Source organism: Garra rufa, chromosome 2 (assembly GCF_049309525.1).
Source record: "Garra rufa chromosome 2, GarRuf1.0, whole genome shotgun sequence".
NCBI classification, from domain to species: Eukaryota; Metazoa; Chordata; class Actinopteri; order Cypriniformes; family Cyprinidae; genus Garra; species Garra rufa.
The window spans coordinates 16,247,982-16,269,804 of NC_133362.1; the positions used below are offsets into that span (position 1 = coordinate 16,247,982).

Sequence of the window (21,823 nt, forward strand, 5' to 3'; positions counted from 1 at the left end):
CTAAAGGATCCCAATATTAAAAATAAAGTTTACTTTAGTATGGAATTGTTTGTGATTACACCACAATGTTGCAGGATAAGGCAGCACAAACAAAATTAGACACAATGAAACCACAGCTCATGTGTAAGTGCAGAAAAATGCACTTGTGCTGTACTTCATTTCACATGGAAATGGGGCATTCAAGGCATGGCAGTAAATGACCTGTTTAATTCAATTGAGTATCAGAGAGTGGGTGGAAATTGTTGTTAACAACTGAATGATTACACTAAGAACATAAGTGGACTTTAAAAATAAATAATAATGAAAAACAAGCATGATATGACCTCTTTAAGTGTAACACAACAAGTACAGTACATGAAAGTCATGTAGTGCTCCTACTCAAACTCCTTGCCAGCTAGTTTGGATATTTAATCAGCCCACGATAATTGTCTTGGTTCCACGTTGCTGTGTTCTTCAATACTGTATGAGCCCTTAGCAGATGATTTGCTTGAATGATAAATGTGTTTGGTGAACTATGATCTTTGCAACTTTCACAGTGTCCAGCGCTTCCATATTAATAGCTTCTGTCGAGGCATGCTTTAGCACGCATCATTGGCTTAAACCCCCTGTCCCGCTGCCATCAGGCACATCACTAAAACAAAAATACTCATTGATCCAAGTGCATAAAGTTCTCAAAGTGCTGTTTAAGGATCAACTCACCTCTACCTCCATGTGGGATTGTTCATTACTGTTTATTTCTTCTGTTTATCTTTTGCTGTAGTGTGTCAGTAGGAAATATCAGTTTACATTTCCAAACATTCATTTTGCCATTAATTGTAATAATCCAGTGAGGTTTTGTTTTCACAGAGTCTGACAACAGCCAGTGCTCCACACAGAGATCTGATCTCATCATCATCCAGTCTGTCTGGAACGACATGAAGAAACGGAACAAACTGAATCCAGAAGAACTGTGACAATGTCTCCAAGATGCTTCAAGAAACCATGAAAAGCTACAGTTTTGTTAAAAGTTTTAGGCACTTGTGTAAAAACACTGTGAAATGAGGATGCTGTCAAAAATGTCATAAATATATTCATCAATTAACTTCTATTACCTAAATTAAATCAACATGTAGTGTAACCATCCTTTGTGTTTAAAGCAGCTTGTGCATAGTTTTTCAGGTAGCTTTGCTGTAGGTCTCTTGAAGCATCTTGGAGACGTTGCCACAGTTCTTCTGGATTTAGTCTGTCTCAGTTTGTTCTGTTTCTTCTTGTCATTCCAGACTGACTGGATGATGATGAGATCAGATCTCTGTGTGGAGCACTTACGACCATTTTTTAGCTGGTGAAATTACTAGGGTTCTAATAATTTTGGCCACCACTGAATGAAACATTTAGTCCAATTTTCCTTATGAAAGCAGTAAAAGAATGAGGCTGCATGTTACAGTGATTCTACCACACTGTTAAAATCGCTGTAATGCATGGGTGGCCTATCACTTAAGTAGTGATGATAATCGGAAAAACAATTCATACATAGGCTTGAAGAATAGTTGACAGGTAACTCGTTTATGAACTTTTATGTTAATATCAGAAGTAGATGATGTTGTATATGGTTTGAAAGAGCTTAATGCTGCTTATTGTGACTCTTAACACTGCTGCGCTTGAATAGAGCTGGCTTTTCCATCTACGTTGTGTGTTGCATGCTTATCACATCTAACATGTTTCATTTTACTTACTTAGTTGCATGCAGTGTTTCAACCTGTTTCTGTCTGAATGAAGGTGGTGTGACTATGTAACATTTGACACTTTTCTGCCACACAGGGTTTCTAGCGTACACGAGAATGACCGTCTCTCATCTGTGGCGGCGGAGCTGCAGTTTAAATCTCTCAGTCGCCACTCCAGCCCGACAGAGGACAGAGAAGGTACTGTTTCATTAACCTGTCTTTGTGCAAAGAAGTGTCTTTTTTTTTTATTAAACACATCTCTAAGTTTTTCTTGTATTTCCAGAGCCCTCGTATCCTAAAGCAGACCCAAGCAATACCGCCCGTCGCAGCTGGGAGCTCCGCAACTTCATCAGCCAGTCAAAAGGTAGAATGAAGAAAAGAAATTATGACGAGTACACGTCATGCAAGAGGATAGATGAAAATACAGCTGTGCAAATAGCTTTTAAAGGGATAGTTTACCCAAAAATGAAAACTGTCATTAATTAATCACCCTCATGCCGTTCTAAAACCGTAAGATCTTCGTTCATCTTCGGCACACAAATGAAAATATTTTTGCTAAAATCCGAGAGCTTTCTGACCCTGCATAGGTGACATAACTGCCACATTAAAGGCCCAGAAAGGTAGTAAGGACATCAATAAAATAGTTCAACCGTAATGTTTTGAAGCTATGAGATTTTATGATATATATATATATATATATATATATATATATATATATTTTTTTTTTTTTTTTTCACAAACAAAAGGAACCAATGATGTCACATGGATTATTTTAACATTATTAAATGTCCTTACTTTCTGGGCGGTTTTAACATTTGAGTTACGTTGCTGTCTATGCAGGGTCAGGAGGCTCTCAGATTTTATAAATATCTTAATTTATGTTCCGAAGATAAACGAACGTCTCGTTTGGAATGACATGGGGCTGAGTAATTAATGACAGAATTGACATTTTTGGGTGAACTATCCCTTTAAATCACTGTTTTTAACCCAATCATTTTTATTTACATTTATTTTGAGGATTTGCGATTAGAATGCATGCATCAACCCCTGTGCTGATTGTCCCGCAGACACTGCAGCAAGTCCTATGGAGGCTGTTCGACGCTCCATACGCATCTTCGACGACAAACACTATGTGCTCATGAGACAGCGAAACATCATTGGACAGGTGTGCAACACGCCGAAGTCCTATGACAATGTCATGCACGTGGGCCTGCGCAAAGTCACATTTAAATGGCAGAGAGGCAACAAGATAGGTCAGTGATCATCAGCATGTGTGCATTACAGAGTAGAGGCCTTTCTTGTTACATTTTTGTACACTTTTAATCTGTGTTGACAGGCGAAGGGCAGTATGGAAAAGTTTACACATGCATCAATGTGGACACTGGTGAACTGATGGCCATGAAGGAGGTATGTGCTTGAGACAGTATATTATTTATATATAGATAGATAGATAGATAGATAGAAGAACTGTGGCAACATCTCCAAGACCTACCTGCAAAGCTACCTGAAAAACTATGCGCAAGTGCACCTAGGGCAAAAGCTGCTTTAAACGCAAAGGATGGTCACACCAAATGTTGATTTAATGTAGTTAATAGAAGTTAATTGATAAAGAGAATCTATTTATGGCATTATTTTTGACAGCATCCTCATTTTACAGCATTTTTACACAAGTGCCTAAAACTTTTAACAGTACTGTATCTGTGCACGTACGTTTATTGAATCATCTTCAATAAATGATTTAATCTGTCTCAGTTTGTCCTGTTTCTTCATGTCATTATAGACGGAATGGATTATGATGAGATCAGATCTCTGTGTGGAGCACTGGCTGTTGTCAGACTCCTTGTGCAAACAAAAATCTTACTGGATTATTACAATTAATGGCAAAATGAACATTTGCAAATGTAAACTAATATTTCCTACTAACACACTACAGCAAAAGATAGAAGTAACTGACTTAAAACCGTTTTATAGCTGGTGAAAATACTAGTGTTCTAATACTTTTGGCCACCACTGTAAATGCACACAGACTCACACTCCACTATCATCACTTCATTAACTGTAACTGAATTTGTTTCCAGATTCGCTTTCAGCCCAATGACCACAAAACCATAAAGGAAACAGCAGATGAGCTGAAGATCTTTGAAGGAATCAAACATCCGAACCTTGTCCGCTACTTTGGTGTTGAGTTGCACAGGGTAAAACGTTTAGTGTGTTTGTGTTATGTCAGGGTTTGCTTATCACTTCTGTACTTTTATTCCTCACTGTTCCTCATTTGCTTTTGCAGGAAGAGATGTATATCTTTATGGAGTACTGTGACGAAGGGACCCTGGAGGAAGTGTCTAGACTGGGTCTGCAGGAACATGTCATACGCCTCTACAGCAAGCAGATCACGACGGCAATCAACGTGCTCCATGAACACGGCATTGTCCACCGTGACATTAAAGGTGTTCATTTATTGCACCAAGATTTATTTTTCTCAGCTACTCCTTCCATTTTGAGATACAGATGTACAAAATGACATTTTCATAATTAGCTTGTTAATGGGCATGTCTAGTTAAGAGTTTTTATGTCATTGTGTCAATATTTTTTTATTCTTTTACTTCCCAGGAGCCAATATCTTCCTCACATCATCTGGTTTGATAAAGCTAGGGGACTTTGGCTGCTCAGTGAAGCTGAAGAACAATGCTCAGACGATGCCTGGGGAGGTGAACAGCACACTGGGAACAGCAGGTGAGAGACTTAAAGTTGTAGTTTCCATGTTTGGACACCAGAGGGCATGTCAGACTTTTTGAAGGCATGGTGATGTGTCCTAAAGCCACACCTGACATTCCGAAACACTATCTTTATTGTAGATCTCAAAAGACATTTTCTTTTCATTGTAAAACTCTGTGAAGCATGCAGGTTTTAAACTGTTTTGAAAGTTTTCTTATCACCAGTGCTGTCAAAAATTAAACTTATAAGAGTATCTTTTTGAATGGTATCATCGTATATCATGATAAAGGGTCACTTGGCAAACTGAAATGCTTCCTGGAAGACTTGAACAGTATGAAAACAGCTTCACACTGTCTCCAAATGTTTTTTATTTTAGTATTATTTATATACTTTTTGTAGTATTCATTAATATTTGGAGTATTTTTCAGTTTTCATTTTAGTTTCATTTTTGTCTTTATAAAGTTTCATTTTCTCTCTCAATAACTCGTGTTTTTACTGAGAAACGTACCGTTTTTAATACATCTAAAATTATGAAGTTTGTCATAATTACATCAGAAATACTGAAAATAGCCTATAAATATGAATTCATTTTCATTTCTTTTTTTTTCCTTCTTGAAATATTTCCGTTTAGCTTTATTTCAGTTTTGGTCAATTTAGTACTTCAACTTATTTTATTTCAGTTTTTTGCCAAAATAACATTTTCATTAAGCAAATGTTTTTTCATATAATGCTTATACCTTATTTTTGCATTATTTCATTTGTTTCATATTTTAACAATAACAACAGTTACCGAATTACCAGCTGAAGCATTAAGTATCAAAATGTTTAAAAAATGGTAGTAATACTTTGAAATTTAAAATATAAAAGGTAATTTAAGTGTTAAATATAGCTTAAATGTAAAGTCTGTCAATCTAGCATCAGTTTCATTATTAACTAAAACTGTTAAAAGTAGTTTTTCATTAAGTGAAATTTAAGCTAATCAGATTAAAAACTTTAGTTAGGCAACTAATTGAAAGTTTATTTGCTACAGCTGAAATAAAAATAAATTAAAGCTGAATAAAAATATTAAACGTAATAAAGTGACAAGCACATAACAAATTTACTAAAGCTAGAAAGGAAAACTGAAACTATAAAAATAAAAGCTAATAAAAAGTTTATAAATACGATAATAGAATATAAATGTGAACCTGGACCACAAAACCAGTCGTGAGTAGCATGGGTATGGGTCAAAATTATACATTTTTCTTTTATGCAAAAAATAAAAAGTATATTACGTAAAGATCATGTTCCATAAAGATATTTTGTACATTTCCTACCATAAATATATCAAAACTTAATTTTTATTAGTAATATGCATTGCTAAGGACTTCATTTGGACAACTTCAAAGGTAATTTTTTTTTTCAATATTTAGATTTTTTTTTTGCACCCTCAGATTCCAGATTTTTAAAATAGTATCTAATAGTAATAGTATCTTGGCCAAATATTGTCCTGTCATAACAAACCATACATCAATGGAAAGTTTATTTATTCATCTCAATAAAAAAAAAAATACCCTTAAAATATGTTTTCTTTCTCATTTCTAGCTTACATGGCTCCTGAGGTCATCACAAGAGCAAAGGGTGAAGGTCATGGTCGAGCTGCTGATATCTGGAGCCTTGGTTGTGTTCTCATAGAAATGGTCACTGGAAAGGTAAAAACCTGGTCTGCGTGTATATTTTATGCCTGAGCTTTGTTAGTTATATACCCATGTGCCAGCATCTGCCCAAACTGGTTTGAAGATAGCAAACTGTTGTGAAAACATGTCCGCTCTGCCTTTATTCCACATTAAATCAAAAGGTATTTTCTAGGCTTGCTTACACCGGCCTAAACAACCAAACTGGTAATGCTAGATAGGGCTTCCTGAAGCGTAATCAAATTTCCACCAATTGCAACAAAACAAGAATCAATTCAGATATTCACCAGTTTCAAAGTTTATTCGTCTTGTAGTACCATCATTTAGTGTGTAAACTGTAAAAAAAAAAAAAGGTACAAACATCATGTTACTGTAAGTAACTCATGTTTTATCCTGTTTGTTAATTCAGAGACCTTGGCACGAATATGAGCATAACTTCCAGATCATGTATAAAGTGGGAATGGGTCACAAACCACCCATTCCTGAAAAGCTAAGCACAGAGGGGAAGGATTTCTTGGCTCACTGCCTGGAAAGTGAACCGAAGCGGCGCTGGACTGCTAGCGCCCTGTTGGACCACCCCTTTGTCAAGGTAGGAACTCTCTCTCACCCAGACAGCTAGTTATTTCCTTCAGCTGATTCATAGGGTTACACATATGAAGGAAATGAGGCGCAGGCTTCTCTGCCAAATTTGTACAGAATGCCAAATTTCCAATCTGCTACCCAAATTAGGTCCAACCAGCACTTCTAGTACATCCACCAACATGTTACACACTTGAAAAAAAAACATAAAACATAAAATTCTCACTCTGAACACTAAACACCAACAACCAATGATTCATTTTAGTGATGCACCAAAATTTGGCAACTAAAAATATTTGGCAAAAATGAATTTTGGAAGGCTGAAATTACTGAGTGACAGCTTAGGTTGATTATTGATTTCACATTTTTAAATGGACATTAATTTGAATGATCTTTTTAGTCCATGCTGTTTTTAGTTGACACGTGGACAAAACTTCACAAAACATCCAGTAAACACAATCCCCCGGTTTCACAGACAGGGCTTAAGCCTAGTCCTAGACTAAAATGTAAGTCTGAGTTGCTTCAACTGAAAGAAACTTGCACTGACTGATCTTAATGTATATCAGTGCCTTTGTTTTGTCTCAAGATACACACCAGCAATGTTTTTTCTAAGGCACGTTTATAAAAATTACTTAAATGTCTTAATTGAACAACAGTCTAATCCTGGCTTAGTCTAAACCCTGTCTGTAAAACCAGCCCAATAAGCTTTGTGCATAGTCACTGTACTTAAGTCTCTGCTTTAAAATTGTCAATTTTATAACGAAATTCAGACAATGAATGTCATTTTAAATCTCTTTAATGTCTTAACAGCTTAAATCTGTCAAGAAACCATTATTACAACAGTCACCCTAAGTTTATATTTCAACTAGGGTTGCAAAGAGGTGGAAAATGTCTGTAATTTTCCAGAAACTTCAAAATCTATGGAAGATTCCAAAATTTCTGGAATGTTTCCCAATTTTACTGGAAGATTTCCACCACCTTGCAGCCCTAATTTCAACAACAATTTGAAGTAGAAATCAGTCAAATCGATTAATCAAAATTAATCACATCCAATATAAATATTTCTTGAATATATACATGTATGTTTGTGTATTTATAAATACATGTAAATATACACACTACGCACACATATTTTGGGTGCGATTAATCATTTGAAAGCACTAGTACTTTAATTAAACTTTAATTTTGGGTTTACTCGCAATAAGCCTTGTGCTCTGTTACTTTACTTAAGTCTCGCTTTAAAATTCTGTCAATTTTATAACAAAATTCAAACAATTAATGTCATTTTGATTCTCTTTAATGTCTAAACAGCTTGAATAAATCTGTCAAGTAAACATTATTATTATTATTATTACAGCCACCCTAAGTTTAGTTTCTACTCCAAATTGTTGTTGAAATATAGTGTTTTCAATTCGATTAATTGTGATTAATCACGATTAATCACATCCAAAATAAATATTTCTTGAATATATACATGTATGTGTGTATTTATAAATACATGTAAATATACACAGTACAAAGACACATATTGTAAACAAACTTTTATTTTGGATGCGATTAATTGATTTGACAGCACTAGACAATTATATAATAAAAAAGCTGATACAAACACTTGGCTTACGTGCAATTGAATTGTTTATTATTTATATCTGTGCTCTCACTTGATTATTAAATAAACTTTTGGGTTTAATCGCAATAAGCCTTGTGCTCTGTTACTTAAGTCTCTGCCTTAAAATTCTGTCAATTTTATAACAAAATTCAAACAATGAATTTTAAACAACTCACTTTCACTGTTTGAGTTTCCGTTCGCGGCCGTCTTGCCAGTCAAGAGGTGTCGAGCTCCGAATGCGAGGATGGATAGCTCCTAAAGCATATTTCCATATGAATGCACGGCTAATTCGTTGTTTTGTCGCAAGTGAAAAACAATATTAACCTTCTAGTTGTAAAAAGAGCCTCATATAAGCCTAATATTTCGTCCTATGGAGTCCATTCATTCGCATTCGGAGATCGACACCTTTTGACTGGCGAGACGGCTGCGAGCGGAAACCCAAACAGTGTAAGTGAGTTGTTCAAAACCTTTCTTTTTAGTAAACTGTGTACACAATGTTCTCAATGCTCGAGTTCATGTGTAGAGACCCAGGCGATACTTCGAGCAAAGTTTCATGGTGTGTCGGCACTAACATGTCAGTCTCATGTCTTTTCAAATGCAGGTCTGCACAGATGAAGAGTGACGGGGGAAGACGTGTATTCTCGTAATGTTTACATAAATGCTAGCACTACTTCACACAGCATGAGGGAGGACGAAGGAAAAAACAGACGCGCTCTGCTTGATACGAGCCCCTCTCCACGTTAAAAGCGGGGCAAGTCTTACATGTACAGTACCATGGGATGAAATGTTTGGATGAGTGTGTTATGTACATACTGTAGGAACAGGGTTAGGGTTTTCTTTGTACAAAGCATATTGTAAAGCTGAAGTTTAATAGCCACATTGTTGGTGATTGAGTCACAGGGAATACATGTTAGGAGACTTTAATTCAAGGGACGTTCTCCGCCCAAAGCATCAGAGAATGGGAGATGGAGGGAGTTTGGCATTGACTGACTGTATGTACAATTTCAACGAGTGTTCACTGAAGAAAACGTACAAACCTGGGGCTGAAAGTCACAGTAGAGAAGGTTTTATTTTTCATTTTTTCGTTCAAATGGTATTTTTGTTTGCCTTGCTGCAGAGCCCACTGTTAACAAGTCATATTTAAGCCTATAAGTAGTTGTGCTGCGTCGGCTCAGCCTTGCGCTGGCCAATGGCGTGCCTTTACCATCTGGGTGTACAAGAGCATAATCAACCAATGAGAGGGAAGAGGCCAGTCTGACTCCGCCTTTCTGCTGCTGCTGCACTCGGACGGGTGGACAAACATGCTCTTACACAGGCATCAACTGCTGGTTCTCTGCTCCTCGAACAGTGTTTGCAATATTTAAAAAAGAATATTAATAAACAGACCGTTTTTTAAAAATGGCCTATTTGTTTTTATTTAGAAGCCTAACATGATGTAAATCAAAACAGAAGCGTTTTAAATTACTCAAACGACTCTTTCCAAAAACTTCATGTGGCAATTTCATTTATGAAGGTGGTTTCACTTGGCTTATGCCAGTTCCTGTTGTGAAAATGCCCTCACAACTGTACAGTAACATGAGCTGTTTGCACTAGTGGATGACTGTTATTCTGTCAGTCCCTCAGTTATTGTTCATTTGCATATCTTTATTCCCGTAGTTTGAACCCTTGTCAATCTCAGTCTGTCCGATCATCCAGCGGATTCCAACTGACACTGAAAATAAAACAAAAATTTGTCAGTTACAGCACAACAGCCAGTCAGTCGCATTTGCATGCTTCATAACTAAACTAGGGCTACAAGCAACCAGGTTCGTAATATCATTCATTAGATCAGTGGTTTTCAACCGGAGGGACTGGGGCTCACTAGAGTGTTTGTGTATATGCATGTATAAAATATTATTAAAATAATAGATTTATCTATAACCTCTTTAAATAACTATTGTTTTTTTTATGAAAGCCTGTTTCAGCCACTGAATAAAAAATATAAAAGGTAATTGCGACTTTTATCTCACAGTTCTCAAAATTACAAGATTATATCTCGCACTTCTGACTTTTGTTTTTTCAAAAATTCTCGCTATTGTGGGTGTTCACACTTGTCATGTTTGACAAGATGGGTCTCAGTCCGCTTCCAAACGAACTCTGGTGCAGTTTGAACGAAATATGAACACAACACGGACCAAATACTTTGAAACGAACCAAAAACAGGAAGTAATGACAAGATGCAAAGCTATGCGACATGATTTCACGAAGGGAACAAGCGGTGTATACAAAACAAAATGAGCAGAGGGCAAACGTGGAGCAAAGAGGAGGTAAAGTGCCTTTTATGAGCTCTTTGTGAGTTTGCAGGTGGTGAAAATAAAATCACAATTGCGAGTTTCTCCATCAAAATTTGACTAAGTATAATTTTATAACCCCTCATAATTTTGACTTCACAGTTCTGAAGAAAAAAAGTCAGAATTGCAAGATAGAAAATGAGTTCTGAGAAAAGTCATTTGCAAGATACAAACTCAATTCTGAGAAAAAAAAAAATCAGAATTGTGAGATACAAAGAAGAAAAGTCAGAATTGTGAGATACAAACTCGCATTTGTGAGTTTATATCACGCAATTTTGGGGAAAAAAGTCAGAATTGTGAAATACAAAATCAATTCTGAGAAAAAAAAATCAGAATATGAGATGCAAACTCGCATTTGCAAGAATAAAAGTCAGAATTGCGAAATACAAACTCAATTCTGAGAAGAAAAGTCTGAAATGCGAGATATAAACACGCATTTGCAGGAAAAATTTTGGCTTTATTTCTCGCTATTTTGAGTTTTTAAATCCCACAATTTTGAGGAAAAAAAAGTTAGAATTGTGAGATACAAACTCAATTCTGAGAAAAATGATCTCGCAATTCTGACTTAATTTCTCAGAATTACAAGTTTATATCTTACAATTCTGAGAAAATTGTGACATGACAAAAACATTTTTTTTTAATTCGGTGACGAAAATGGGCTTCCATAGTTTTTAATAAAGAACACAGTTGCTTAATATTAAAAATAGCCTATAAATATTGTGTTGAACAATGGGTGTGTTAAGAGTCAAAAAGGCTGAGAACCACTGCATTACACCATAATACTAACAGGGTTCCCACGGACATAAAAAACCTAGAAAAAAACTTTTTTTCAAGCTTGTAAATATCCAGGAAATTTGTAAATGTTAAAACAATATCGATGTAGTTATGCTTGGCCATTATCCACTAGACTCTATAAATTCATGTTTTTCCTAGTAATCGTGGTCAACAGGTGTGGGAACCCTGTACTAAGTAAAGGAGAAATGAAAGGCTGAAATGAAAGCTTCATTTAAACAGAATCTCTAGTAGATACATGATTTTGTATAGTACATTTGAATCATGTAGTTCAAGATTTGCTTTGTATGCATTTAGGCCCGGTTTCCCAGACAGGGCTTAGACTAAGCCAGGATTAGACCATAGTTCAATTAGGACATTTAAGTAATTTTTATAAACATGCTAAGAAAAAAACATTACTGGTGTGCATCTTGAGACAAAATAAAGGCACTGATATATTTTAAAATCAATCAGTGCAATTTTATTTCAGTTGAAACAACTCAGACTTACATTTTAGTCTAGGACTAGGCTTAAGCCTTGTCTGCGAAACCGGGCCTTAGTGTTTAGATGAAACTTTAACATCTGAAACATGAATCTTTAATCCTGTTCTCACATGCTGTGATAATTACAGGCGTTTTTTAATGCATTAAAATGTGTCATTCATTCATGCGCGTATGAATTGACCAGCATGCAGTAAATCCAAATAGAAGTGGTTGATATACTTACTTCTCTAGCACCTAATTGGCCTCCGTAATATTTTTATTTTTTTGAAAAAACAGATTGGAGTAAAATAGCACCAGGATATAATTTCTTGTTGCTTGACGACAATAAAAAGATCATCTGCTGCAATCTTATTATTTTGCTATTAGTTACACCAGCTTAAATTACAATCAATAGGAAACTGATGCCCTTGTCTTTATCCCACGTACCTGCTAGACAGAAGACAAATGTACAGACGACAGTGAAGGTGGATCCTGATAGCAGCAGTTGCAGCAGTAACATGCAGAGAGGGTAGACCAGCAAACAAACCCAGAAGAGCCAGTTCAGCAGGGCCCAAATTCGGCGCGGAGCGTTTGTAATGGGACCCGGAAAACGTCCTGCCTGTCTGTAATGCTCTTGGAATTCATCCTGTGCGAGATGGCACAACAAAAATTATTCAATGCCCTCGTTTGTCCTAAAATGCTAATACCAGCACCAGTTTTGTTCTTGTTAGCTATAACTATTAAAATCGTTCAACTGACATAAAGCAGAATTATAAAGCAGGCTTTATAATTTAGTACTAAAACTTAAATAAAAATAACGCTAAATAGAAATAATAATAAAAAAATCATAAAATTTTAAAATAAAAGCCAATTAAAAATAATACAAACTATACTGAAAAACAAAAACACTTAAGGCAGGTAGTGCACTTACTTTTTCCTGATATAGTTTGTGAAGCCAGGCCGCACATTCAGACTCATCCTCTGGGATTGTGTCCAGAGGAATCCGCCTAACATACACACAAGGAAATTCATGAAGGTTTATCTTGATCTTGCAACTGATAATTATTTATACAGCAAGTCATTAAAGTAAAGCATTTATAAATGGTTATAGAGACTGCATGTTGAACTTTGTTATATCAGGAGAGAGCATTTATTAGTGTTGGGTCGAGTCCACCTAAGTCGAGTCCGAGTCTTTATCCATTCGAGTCCGAGTCCAAAATGGGTCGAGTCGGACTCAAGTCCGAGTCCAAATGGATCGAGTCGGACTCAAGTCCGAGTCCAAATGGATCGAGTCCGAGTCCAACTAAACACTACTGTTTTTCAGTAACTTAACCTTGTTTTAACCTTTACAACTACAATAAGGCAATGACAATTTAAATGTAAAAAAGCAAACCGCTATTGCATATTGCCATTTGGATTTTTTATTTCACACCATCTCATTTCATCTCATCTCATCTCATCTCCTAATTAGTGTCCTGCTCAGCAAACTTTAAAGTCATGTAACAGAAGTTATAACTTATGTATTGTGACATATTTTATAGTGAAACAGCTTTTAGAATGTGAAAAATTATAGGGCAAGAGAGGACTTGACTTTATTTGCTGTTATATAGTAAATATATAAATTCAACGGGGTGGGTAGGAAGCTTAATGAATGAGACCCGAGGAGCAGAAAATTCACCTCTTATCTCTAGTTTTGGCTGTTTTGGGTTTTATATGACGAATGGTAAGACCTTAGACAGGGTTGCATTGGCATTGGCATGGCATTTTGATTTTTTTCTTGGATAAAAATGAGGCTGTAAAGGGACAGTTTTTAAGTAGCAGTCTATGGAGGCCATGGAATAAAAGAGTAAAAAAAAAGTAAATTTGAGTTTATATTTCAAAATTCTGACTTTATTTTCACAATTCCGAGATTATATATCACAATTTTGATTAGAAATTACATTCTCCCTTTCAGTGTTGTTTTTGACAACCATCTTAGATTTAGTCTTAGTCTTAGTCTTTTGGACTAAAATGCTTCTTAGTTTTAGTCAAATTTTAGTCACTTCTATATGTGATAGTTTTAGTCCAATTTTAGTCGACGAAAAGTCAAAAAGGTTTTAGTCTAGTTTTAGTCAAAAAAAGGGAAAAAAGTAGTCTTTTAACAAATTAACGTAGGTCAGTAAGTATTTTGCTGTTGGGTAGTGTCACTTATAAGTTCTGAAAATAGCAGATCTATAGTTCAACACAATGTGAGCTTCTGGATCGACTCTTTTCACCAATAAGTACAATAATGAAGGAATGTTTTAGAACATAAAAGACAAACAAGGATGGAATGCTAAAACGGCTTGCCATACTAGTATAGCAAAGAGTATTTAATGCTAAAACGGCTTGCCATAGCATCAGATACTTTTTAATTGGATAGTTTTAATTGGCATGCACAATAAGCAGAAATGTCATGCATTTTAAACGTCTGACGGACCACCCACTAACATTTTCGTCTATTCTCGTCTCGTCAACGAAAACTCACAAACGTCTCGTCATGTTTTAGTCATCAACGAGCCATTTTTATCTCGTCATCGTCTCGTTATCGTCATGAAAAAAAGTGGCGTCAACGAAATGATTTCGTCATCGTCATCGTTGACGAAAACAACACTGCTCCCTTTTCCCCTCAGCTCAAAATCATGAGTTTAAATCCCACACTTCTGACATTTTTCCCCTCAGAAAACTGTTGAGTTAATTTGAGTCTTAAAGTCCGAAATACAACATATAAACATCATATAAAAAAATTCTGAATTGTGTCATAAAATAGGTAAATGTAATATGATGCAGTCTGCTGCAGCAGGTTTACGCTGCTGTCGCTTTAAGACCGGATGCACAGATCAGATATTGTGACACATCTGTATTTCTCCCAACAGGCTTTCAAGTACTGGCAAGACTTTTAAACACGTGCGAATACTGAATGTCACTTTCGTAATAATGCATCGAGTCAGTAAAATTTCCGTCAACTGTTCCTGGACTCGGCAATTATTCCCGAGTCCGAAAAGCTTGAGTCCGAGTCAAGTCCGAGTCAAAATGCATCCGAGTCCGTGACAAGTCCGAGTCCGCTAAAAATTTAACTTGAGACCGGACTCGAGTCCAAGTACAAGTCCGAGTACCACAACTCTAGCATTTATTAAACAACAGGCTGATAATATTGCTAAAGGTTAATGCGAAGATTTTTTTTTTTTCATTCATACCTCACATATAAATCAGCATGGTACTTTTTCCCGTTGAGCACGCCTAGTAAAGTTGGCACTTCGTTGTTTCTGAAATTAAGTGTAGAATCGTACACAGCAGTAACTACAGAGGAGACACAAACCAAGTCAGCAAACCAAATTCTTTGAGGCTATATTGGCCAAAAGTATTTAATTTGAAAAACATCAACACCTTTGCCTTAAATCAGTGTAAGATCGACGAAAGCATTGTCATTACAGGTTCATTATTACTTCAAAGGCCAAGAAGCTCTCACCCGTTCCCCTGAGGTTCTGGACCGTGACACAAAAGCCCTTGGTCCGAGGTAGAAGGTGGTATTTGAGTTTGGGTAGACCTTTCTTCTCTGCCACCTCCATACTAATCTTGTGCTTCTTTTCTGTGAATCGTGTGCCCTCACAGTGCAACAGGAACTACAGACACATCATAGAAATAAACATGAACATGAAACAAGACAGAACAGCTAAAACACAGAATATACAGTTGAGGTCAATAGTTTACATACACCTTGCAGAATCTGCAAAATGTTAATTATTTCAGTGATAGTTGTTCATGAGTCCCTTGTTTGTTCTGAACAGTTAAACTGCCGCGGTCCCACAAATGCTTTGGTTTTTCAGCATTTTTGTGTATTTGAACCCTTTTCAACAATGAATGTATGATTTTTGTGATCCTTCTTTTCTAACAGAGGGACTCATACGCAACTATTACAGAAGGGGAGTGAAAACTTTTTGAATTTGAAGATCAGGGTAAATTTAAATTATTAATATAAAATATTATTTAAAGTACTTTCTGTAGCTTCTGAAGGGCAGTACTATGAAGGGCAAATATGATATTTAGGCAAAATAAGAGAAATGTAAACATTCCTCATTCCGTTCAAAAGTTTACACCCCCGGCTCTTAATGCATAGTTTTCTCTTCTGAAGCACCAGTAAGCGTTTAAACCTTCTGTAATAGTTGCATATGAGTCTCTCAGTTGTCCTCAGTGTGAAAAGATGGATCTCAAAATCATACAGTCATTGTTGGAAAGGGTTCAAATACACCAAAGATTTGTGGGACCTGAAGGATTTTTCTGAAGAACAGTGTGCAGTTTAACTGTTCAGGACAAACAAGGGACTCATGAACAACTATCACTAAACAAATAAAACACAGCTGTGGACCATTCAGATAACACCACACTATTAAGAATCAAGTGCATTAAAAAAATTATCTTGTGGACTATATGTAAACATCTTTTATGTGAAATATCTTATTCAGGTCAGTACTCCATGTTATTTTGGTAAAATAATTAATATTTTGCAGATTCTGCAAGGTGTTTGTGAACTTTTGACCTGAACTGTAGGGTATTTGTTAAGGGAAAAAAAGTGGACTCTTCTTTTAGTGATGATAAAATGTATTACCACTACTTTTATGGTGCTTTTTTGAAGCAAAAACAAACTTTCATCACATGAAAATTCTCCCTTTTTTATTTCACAGATGAGCTTTGGAACGTGAGGGTCAGAAAATCATGACAGAATTAAAATTTTTGTGTGAACTGGTTAACTATTGCTTTAACTAATTGTGTGTTTAAAATAAAGGAATAGAGAAATCTGTGATCTAGTAAAATGTGCAATGGGATTTCACAAATTTACCCAATAGTTTTCCGGATAATCCCGAAGGTTCCGCAGGCTTTGCACTACTTTCTTGCGATCCTCTTCCCATTTTCGTTTGCAAAAGACAATCTCTAGGAAGTACCACATCCAGCCAATCACAGGAACAAAGGAAAGTTCCTTTTTTGCCAACACCTTTGAGCTCTGAGAACAAAATATGATAAAAAACAGTTGTGTGAGAGTACCACAATCAATTTGCATCATGACAATATTAAGTCTTAAAGAGTTAGTTCACCCAAAAAGAAAAATTCTGTCATTAATTACTCACCCTCATTTCGTTTCAAACCCATAAGACCTTCGTTCATATTCGGAACACAAATGAAGATATTTTTGATGAAATCTGAGAGCTTTCTGACCCTGAATAGACAGAAACTGTACTACCATGTTTGAGGCCCAGAATGGCAGTAAGGACATCATTAAAATAGTCCTAGTGACACCAGTGGTTCAGCCATAATGTTATGAAGCTACTAGAATACTTTTATTGATGTCCTCAATAGTTGTGTTGTGTCTATGTAGGCTCAGAAAGCTCTCATATTTCATCATAAATACGGGTTTAAAAAGAATATCTTCTTTTTAAGGTGAGTAATTAATGGCAGAATTTTCATTTTTGGGTGAGCTATCCATTTAAAAATCAGTATTTCTACAAATTAAGAATCATTTAAAATAACACACTTGTTATGCTGCAGGCAAGTTTATTTTTTTATAAAACTGTATTATGTCGGTAACACTTTACAATAAGGTTCATTAGTTAACCACCTTAGTTAACATGAATTAATAATGAACTGCACTTATACAGCATTTATTAATCTTTGTTAATGTTAATTTCAACATTTACTAATACATTATTAAAATTTTGTTAACATTAGTTAATGCAGTGTGAACTAACATGAACAAACAATGAACAACTGTATTCCTGTTAACTAATGTTAATGAAGATTAGTAAATACAGTAACAAATGTATTGCTCATGGTTAGTTCATGTTAGTTAATACATTAACTAATGTTTAACTAATGAACCTTATTGTAAAGTGTTACCATTATGTCTTACCCCTAAAACGCCAAATCTCTCGCAGAAGGTCCAGCCAGTCAAAAAATCAATCTCAAAGTTGTGATTGAGTACAACAATAGCGTTTTCTTTTCCATATAATTTATAGCTTTCTGGATCTGTGTAAAGGGTGCATTCTGTCCCGGACCACCATTCCAACAATGCCACCAATTCTGAACAAACAGAGAAAAATACAAACTGAGTTATGCTGCATATATTCATAATGCAGAATGCATTTACATATTCATGAATGTGTTTTAGACTAACAAGTTCATCATCTTTGTATGTATGTAAATACACGTTAGAGTGATTTGCAATATTCAAAAATACCAACTTCCTGTTTTGTTACCCTCACCGCAACACTTGAGGTTTTCAAACAGGAAATAATGGTTTTATGTTTTGTGCATCCTACAATGAAATCCTGATCTCCATGACTATACCACAAAACAAATATCACTGACCACTTTTTAAGAACACATTCTTATGTGATTTTGGCACTTCGTGCAGTACTTCTTTTTTAGTGCAGACAAAATAAGCACTGGAAACTTTGCATCATGGTGGTTATGTCAGTATCTTTCTTTGGAAGATGTGAGCCCACATGTGACAGCTTGCAGGACTTACGACTAGAAATGGAATAACCCAATCTGCAGTTGATCTTGCGTGCGAGCTGCTTGTTAATGGGCCACAGTGGTAGTGTACAAATCTGCAGAAGGTTGATAATAATTCCGCTGACGAGGAACACATAACAAATGATGAGATGGCACAGCAACTGAGTTTTCAGCACTTGAAGGATTCCCATCCTTATCATGTAGTCTTGACTTCCCCTGTCTCCACTGAATCCTCTGCAAAGAGAGAAGATAAATATAAATAACTTTGGTAGCCATATCATAATAACCAGAAGACTGTTTCTATGAATAAAGATGGAAAGCAGCTCCCAAATTGAATACAGTTGAGGTCAAAAGTTTACATACACCTTGCAGAATCTGCAAAATGTTAGTTTTGCAGATTCCCTTTGTCCTAAACAGTTGTCCTTCAGGTCCTAGAAATTCTTTGTTTTTTCAGCATTTTCGCAAATTTTAACCCTTTCCAACAGTGACTATATGACTGTATGAGATCCATCTTTTCACACTGAGGACAACTGAGGGACTCATATGCAACTATTACAAAAGGTTCAAAAGCTCACTGATGCTCCAGAAGGAAAAATGATGCATTAAGAGCTGGGGTGTAAACTTTTGAACAGAATGAAGATGTATACATTTTTCTTATTTTGCATAAATGTCATATATTTTTCATTTAGTACTGCCCTTCAGAAACTACAGAAGATACTTACATGTTTCCTAGAACACAAAATAAGTTAAATATACCCTGATCTTCAAATTCTAAATGTTTTTATAACCCGGCTCCTAATACATCGTGTTTCCTTCTGTAGCGTCAGCAAGCGTTTGCACCTTCTGTAATAGTTGCATATGAGTCCCTCAGTTGTATGTTGCACATGTAAAAAACTGTATTTGAAATATGAAAATCTACCTGAGCCAATATTCAAATAGCATGGTTGCAACAAAGAGGAATAAAGTTCAGGTTCAGGTCCCCCCCCCCATTCTTTTTTTTGCGCATCAACCCACTTGAATATCATGGAAAAAATGGTCAATAGTTCTTTAATTATATCTTATACACTGTGGTTTTATAAACTTCTACATTGTAAAACAATAAAGAAGAGATTTTGAGGACTCTACGGGTGCATAGTGACCATAAAACACCAAAACAAACAAAAAATCATCATAAAAGTTGTCCATTCAGACTCAAGAACCTGTGCGACAGGATCATTAAGCCAATGAGTCCATCTCTTAACCAAACACTTCACGTCTTTGTGAGGAATGTCTTTTTATGACTGTGTGGAATGCACCATTTTCAAGAAAAACCAGTTCATGTAAAAGCAATGTTTGTGAGAGCACTGAGAGAGGACCATTAGCTAGCAAAAAAAAAGCAAGATGAGACCTCTCCCTATCATTACTGACAGCTATAACATGTAAAATTGTCTCAGAACACAGGGCAAAGGTTGAAACAGAAATGTCACAGTGTTTCTTATGTTGCTGTGTATCTACTGTGTGTTTTGGCATGAGCACATTCAGTCTGAGGCTGCAATGTTATCTGCATGCATACTCTCCACTAGCGGTCACAGAAAAAAGTGTGAACTTTGATTTAAATCAAATGGTGTTAACTGTCATATGTGTAGAAATTAACCAGATTACTCCTAGGTTGATAAAATGTAAATCTATTTGCAGTCAACAAGGGGATTCTGACTCGTTCCAGTTACTCAAATGTTTTTCACCACTTCATGGATTTGACTCTTTCTGCAAGTTCTCTTTTCTAGAAAATACCTGGCAACAAGTGATTCTCCAGCATTACAAGCGAGTCATTTACTGAATTTGTTAAAGGAGTCATTGAGGCCTTGATCCGTCTTTGTACCATTAAAACATCCTGCAAGTTTCATAGCTTAAAACGTCCTCCTTATTATAAACAAAGCATTTATTGAATCAAGCTTCAAAAACGGCTTGTTTGGATCTGAGGTGCAAGGTGGCGTCGCCCGGGCACAAACATTCGCATAAACACTGCCTCCACAGTAAGGCATCGACGAATAGTCATCTTCTCACCATAGGCCCACTTGCGTTTAGTCGCTTAACGGCTGACACGCTGAGTGTCGCGTCAAAAGCAAATGGAAATTACAATCACTGCCGCCATCTTGTCTACACTAGATACAGATGTGCGTTGACTTTCTGACACAGTCCACGTGCTTGAGTCTGTCGTCAATTCGACAAATGGAGTACAGAACATTCGCTTTGAAGGTTTAAACTGCTCGTTCGCATCTTTGTACTGATATCAAAAGACTCCCAGCGAAAGGAACAGTTGGATAGTTTATTTTTAATGGCATCCCAGGTCATGTCTAAGAATGTTTTGTAAATGAGGCACAATGTCATGGAGAGTTCACAAAGAAACATTTGTTGAAAAATTAAGTGGTGCTAGATCTGACTGCAGCTGCGTCACAAACAGTAAGTAAATGGTTTCATAATGCTTTGTCTGAAAATGACCGTTTTTCTTGATCATGTTGTCAAAACACTACATGCGATAGAAAGCGGGCGTTGATACTGTTTCCTATGCAATGACATTAGCCAATCATAACAGTGGCGGATTACTGACAAGCCTTAAAGAACACGCCCCTTAAAACAGGTTGCTTTAGACAGAGGATCAGAATGAGGGTTGGAAATAAACATTTTTCCACGTATTTTTTTATAAACCTTTATTTACATTATAAGTAAACCTTAAAGGAGTAGTTCACTTTCAGAACAAAAATTTACAGATAATGTACTCACCCCCTTGTCATCCAAGATGTTCATGTCTTTCTTTCTTCAGTTGTAAAGAAATTATGTTTTTTGAGGAAAACATTTCAGGATTTCTCTCCATATAATGGACTTTTATGGTGCCCCTGAGGGTGAACTTCCAAAATGCAGTTTAAATGCAGCTTCAAAGGGCTCTAAATGATCCCAGCCGAGAAAGAAGTGTCTTATCTAGCGAAACAATCGGTTATTTTCTAAAAACATTTACAATTTATATACTTTATCTCTATACAGAGTACACACAGAGCTAGACAAGATGAGCATTTGAGGTTAAAAAGTATATAAATTGTAATTTTTTTTTTTTAAATAACCAATTGTTTTGCTAGATAAGACCCTTCTTTCCTTGGCTGTGATCGTTTAGAGCCATTTGAAGCTGCATTTTGGAAGTCCAAACTCAGGGGCACCATAGAAGTCCATTATAGGGAGAGAAATCCTGAAATGTTTTCCTCAAAAAACAATTTCTTTACAACTGAAGAAAGAAAAACATGAACATCTTGGATGACAAGGGAGTGAGAGTACACTATCTGTAAATTTTTGTTCTGAAAGTGAACTACTCCTTTAAGAAACATATTAAAATAAGAAAAATGACCCCTTTAAAAACGCCAAACTGATCAAAACATTCAGAAAGCAGCACTACCATTTTTTCCGATAAATATCC

General features: G+C 36.0%; 2 protein-coding genes across 5 annotated transcripts in view; one reads left to right on the forward strand and one right to left on the reverse strand.

Annotated features, from left to right (window-relative positions):
* The window catches only part of map3k4 (mitogen-activated protein kinase kinase kinase 4), a 45,284-nt gene extending 36,109 nt beyond the window's left edge, over nt 1-9,175 (forward strand). For all 3 annotated transcript variants that reach the window (XM_073833787.1, XM_073833788.1, XM_073833789.1), the window contains 10 exons: nt 1,798-1,898; nt 1,984-2,064; nt 2,768-2,953; nt 3,037-3,107; nt 3,779-3,895; nt 3,985-4,144; nt 4,308-4,430; nt 5,997-6,103; nt 6,495-6,674; nt 8,875-9,175. In XM_073833787.1, coding sequence (XP_073689888.1) covers nt 1,798-1,898; nt 1,984-2,064; nt 2,768-2,953; nt 3,037-3,107; nt 3,779-3,895; nt 3,985-4,144; nt 4,308-4,430; nt 5,997-6,103; nt 6,495-6,674; nt 8,875-8,895 — 1,147 coding nt within the window. In that variant the 3' untranslated portion in view covers nt 8,896-9,175. The remainder of the gene's footprint in view (nt 1-1,797; nt 1,899-1,983; nt 2,065-2,767; nt 2,954-3,036; nt 3,108-3,778; nt 3,896-3,984; nt 4,145-4,307; nt 4,431-5,996; nt 6,104-6,494; nt 6,675-8,874) is intronic.
* Nucleotides 9,176-9,323: 148 nt separating this feature from the next.
* agpat4 (1-acylglycerol-3-phosphate O-acyltransferase 4 (lysophosphatidic acid acyltransferase, delta)) overlaps nt 9,324-21,823 on the reverse strand; it is a 13,288-nt gene continuing 788 nt past the window's right edge. Inside the window, exons 2-9 of one of the 2 annotated variants that reach the window (XR_012353756.1) lie at nt 18,395-18,615; nt 17,777-17,946; nt 16,712-16,873; nt 15,344-15,497; nt 15,072-15,174; nt 12,788-12,863; nt 12,101-12,502; nt 9,324-9,984 (exon numbers count right to left, since the gene is read on the reverse strand). Coding sequence is in view for 1 of the 2 variants with exons in the window: in XM_073833790.1 (XP_073689891.1) it covers nt 9,893-9,984; nt 12,304-12,502; nt 12,788-12,863; nt 15,072-15,174; nt 15,344-15,497; nt 16,712-16,873; nt 17,777-17,946; nt 18,395-18,581 (1,143 nt within the window). In the remaining variant the exon portion in view is untranslated. The remainder of the gene's footprint in view (nt 9,985-12,100; nt 12,503-12,787; nt 12,864-15,071; nt 15,175-15,343; nt 15,498-16,711; nt 16,874-17,776; nt 17,947-18,394; nt 18,616-21,823) is intronic. The other variant, XM_073833790.1, reaches the window with a different exon arrangement.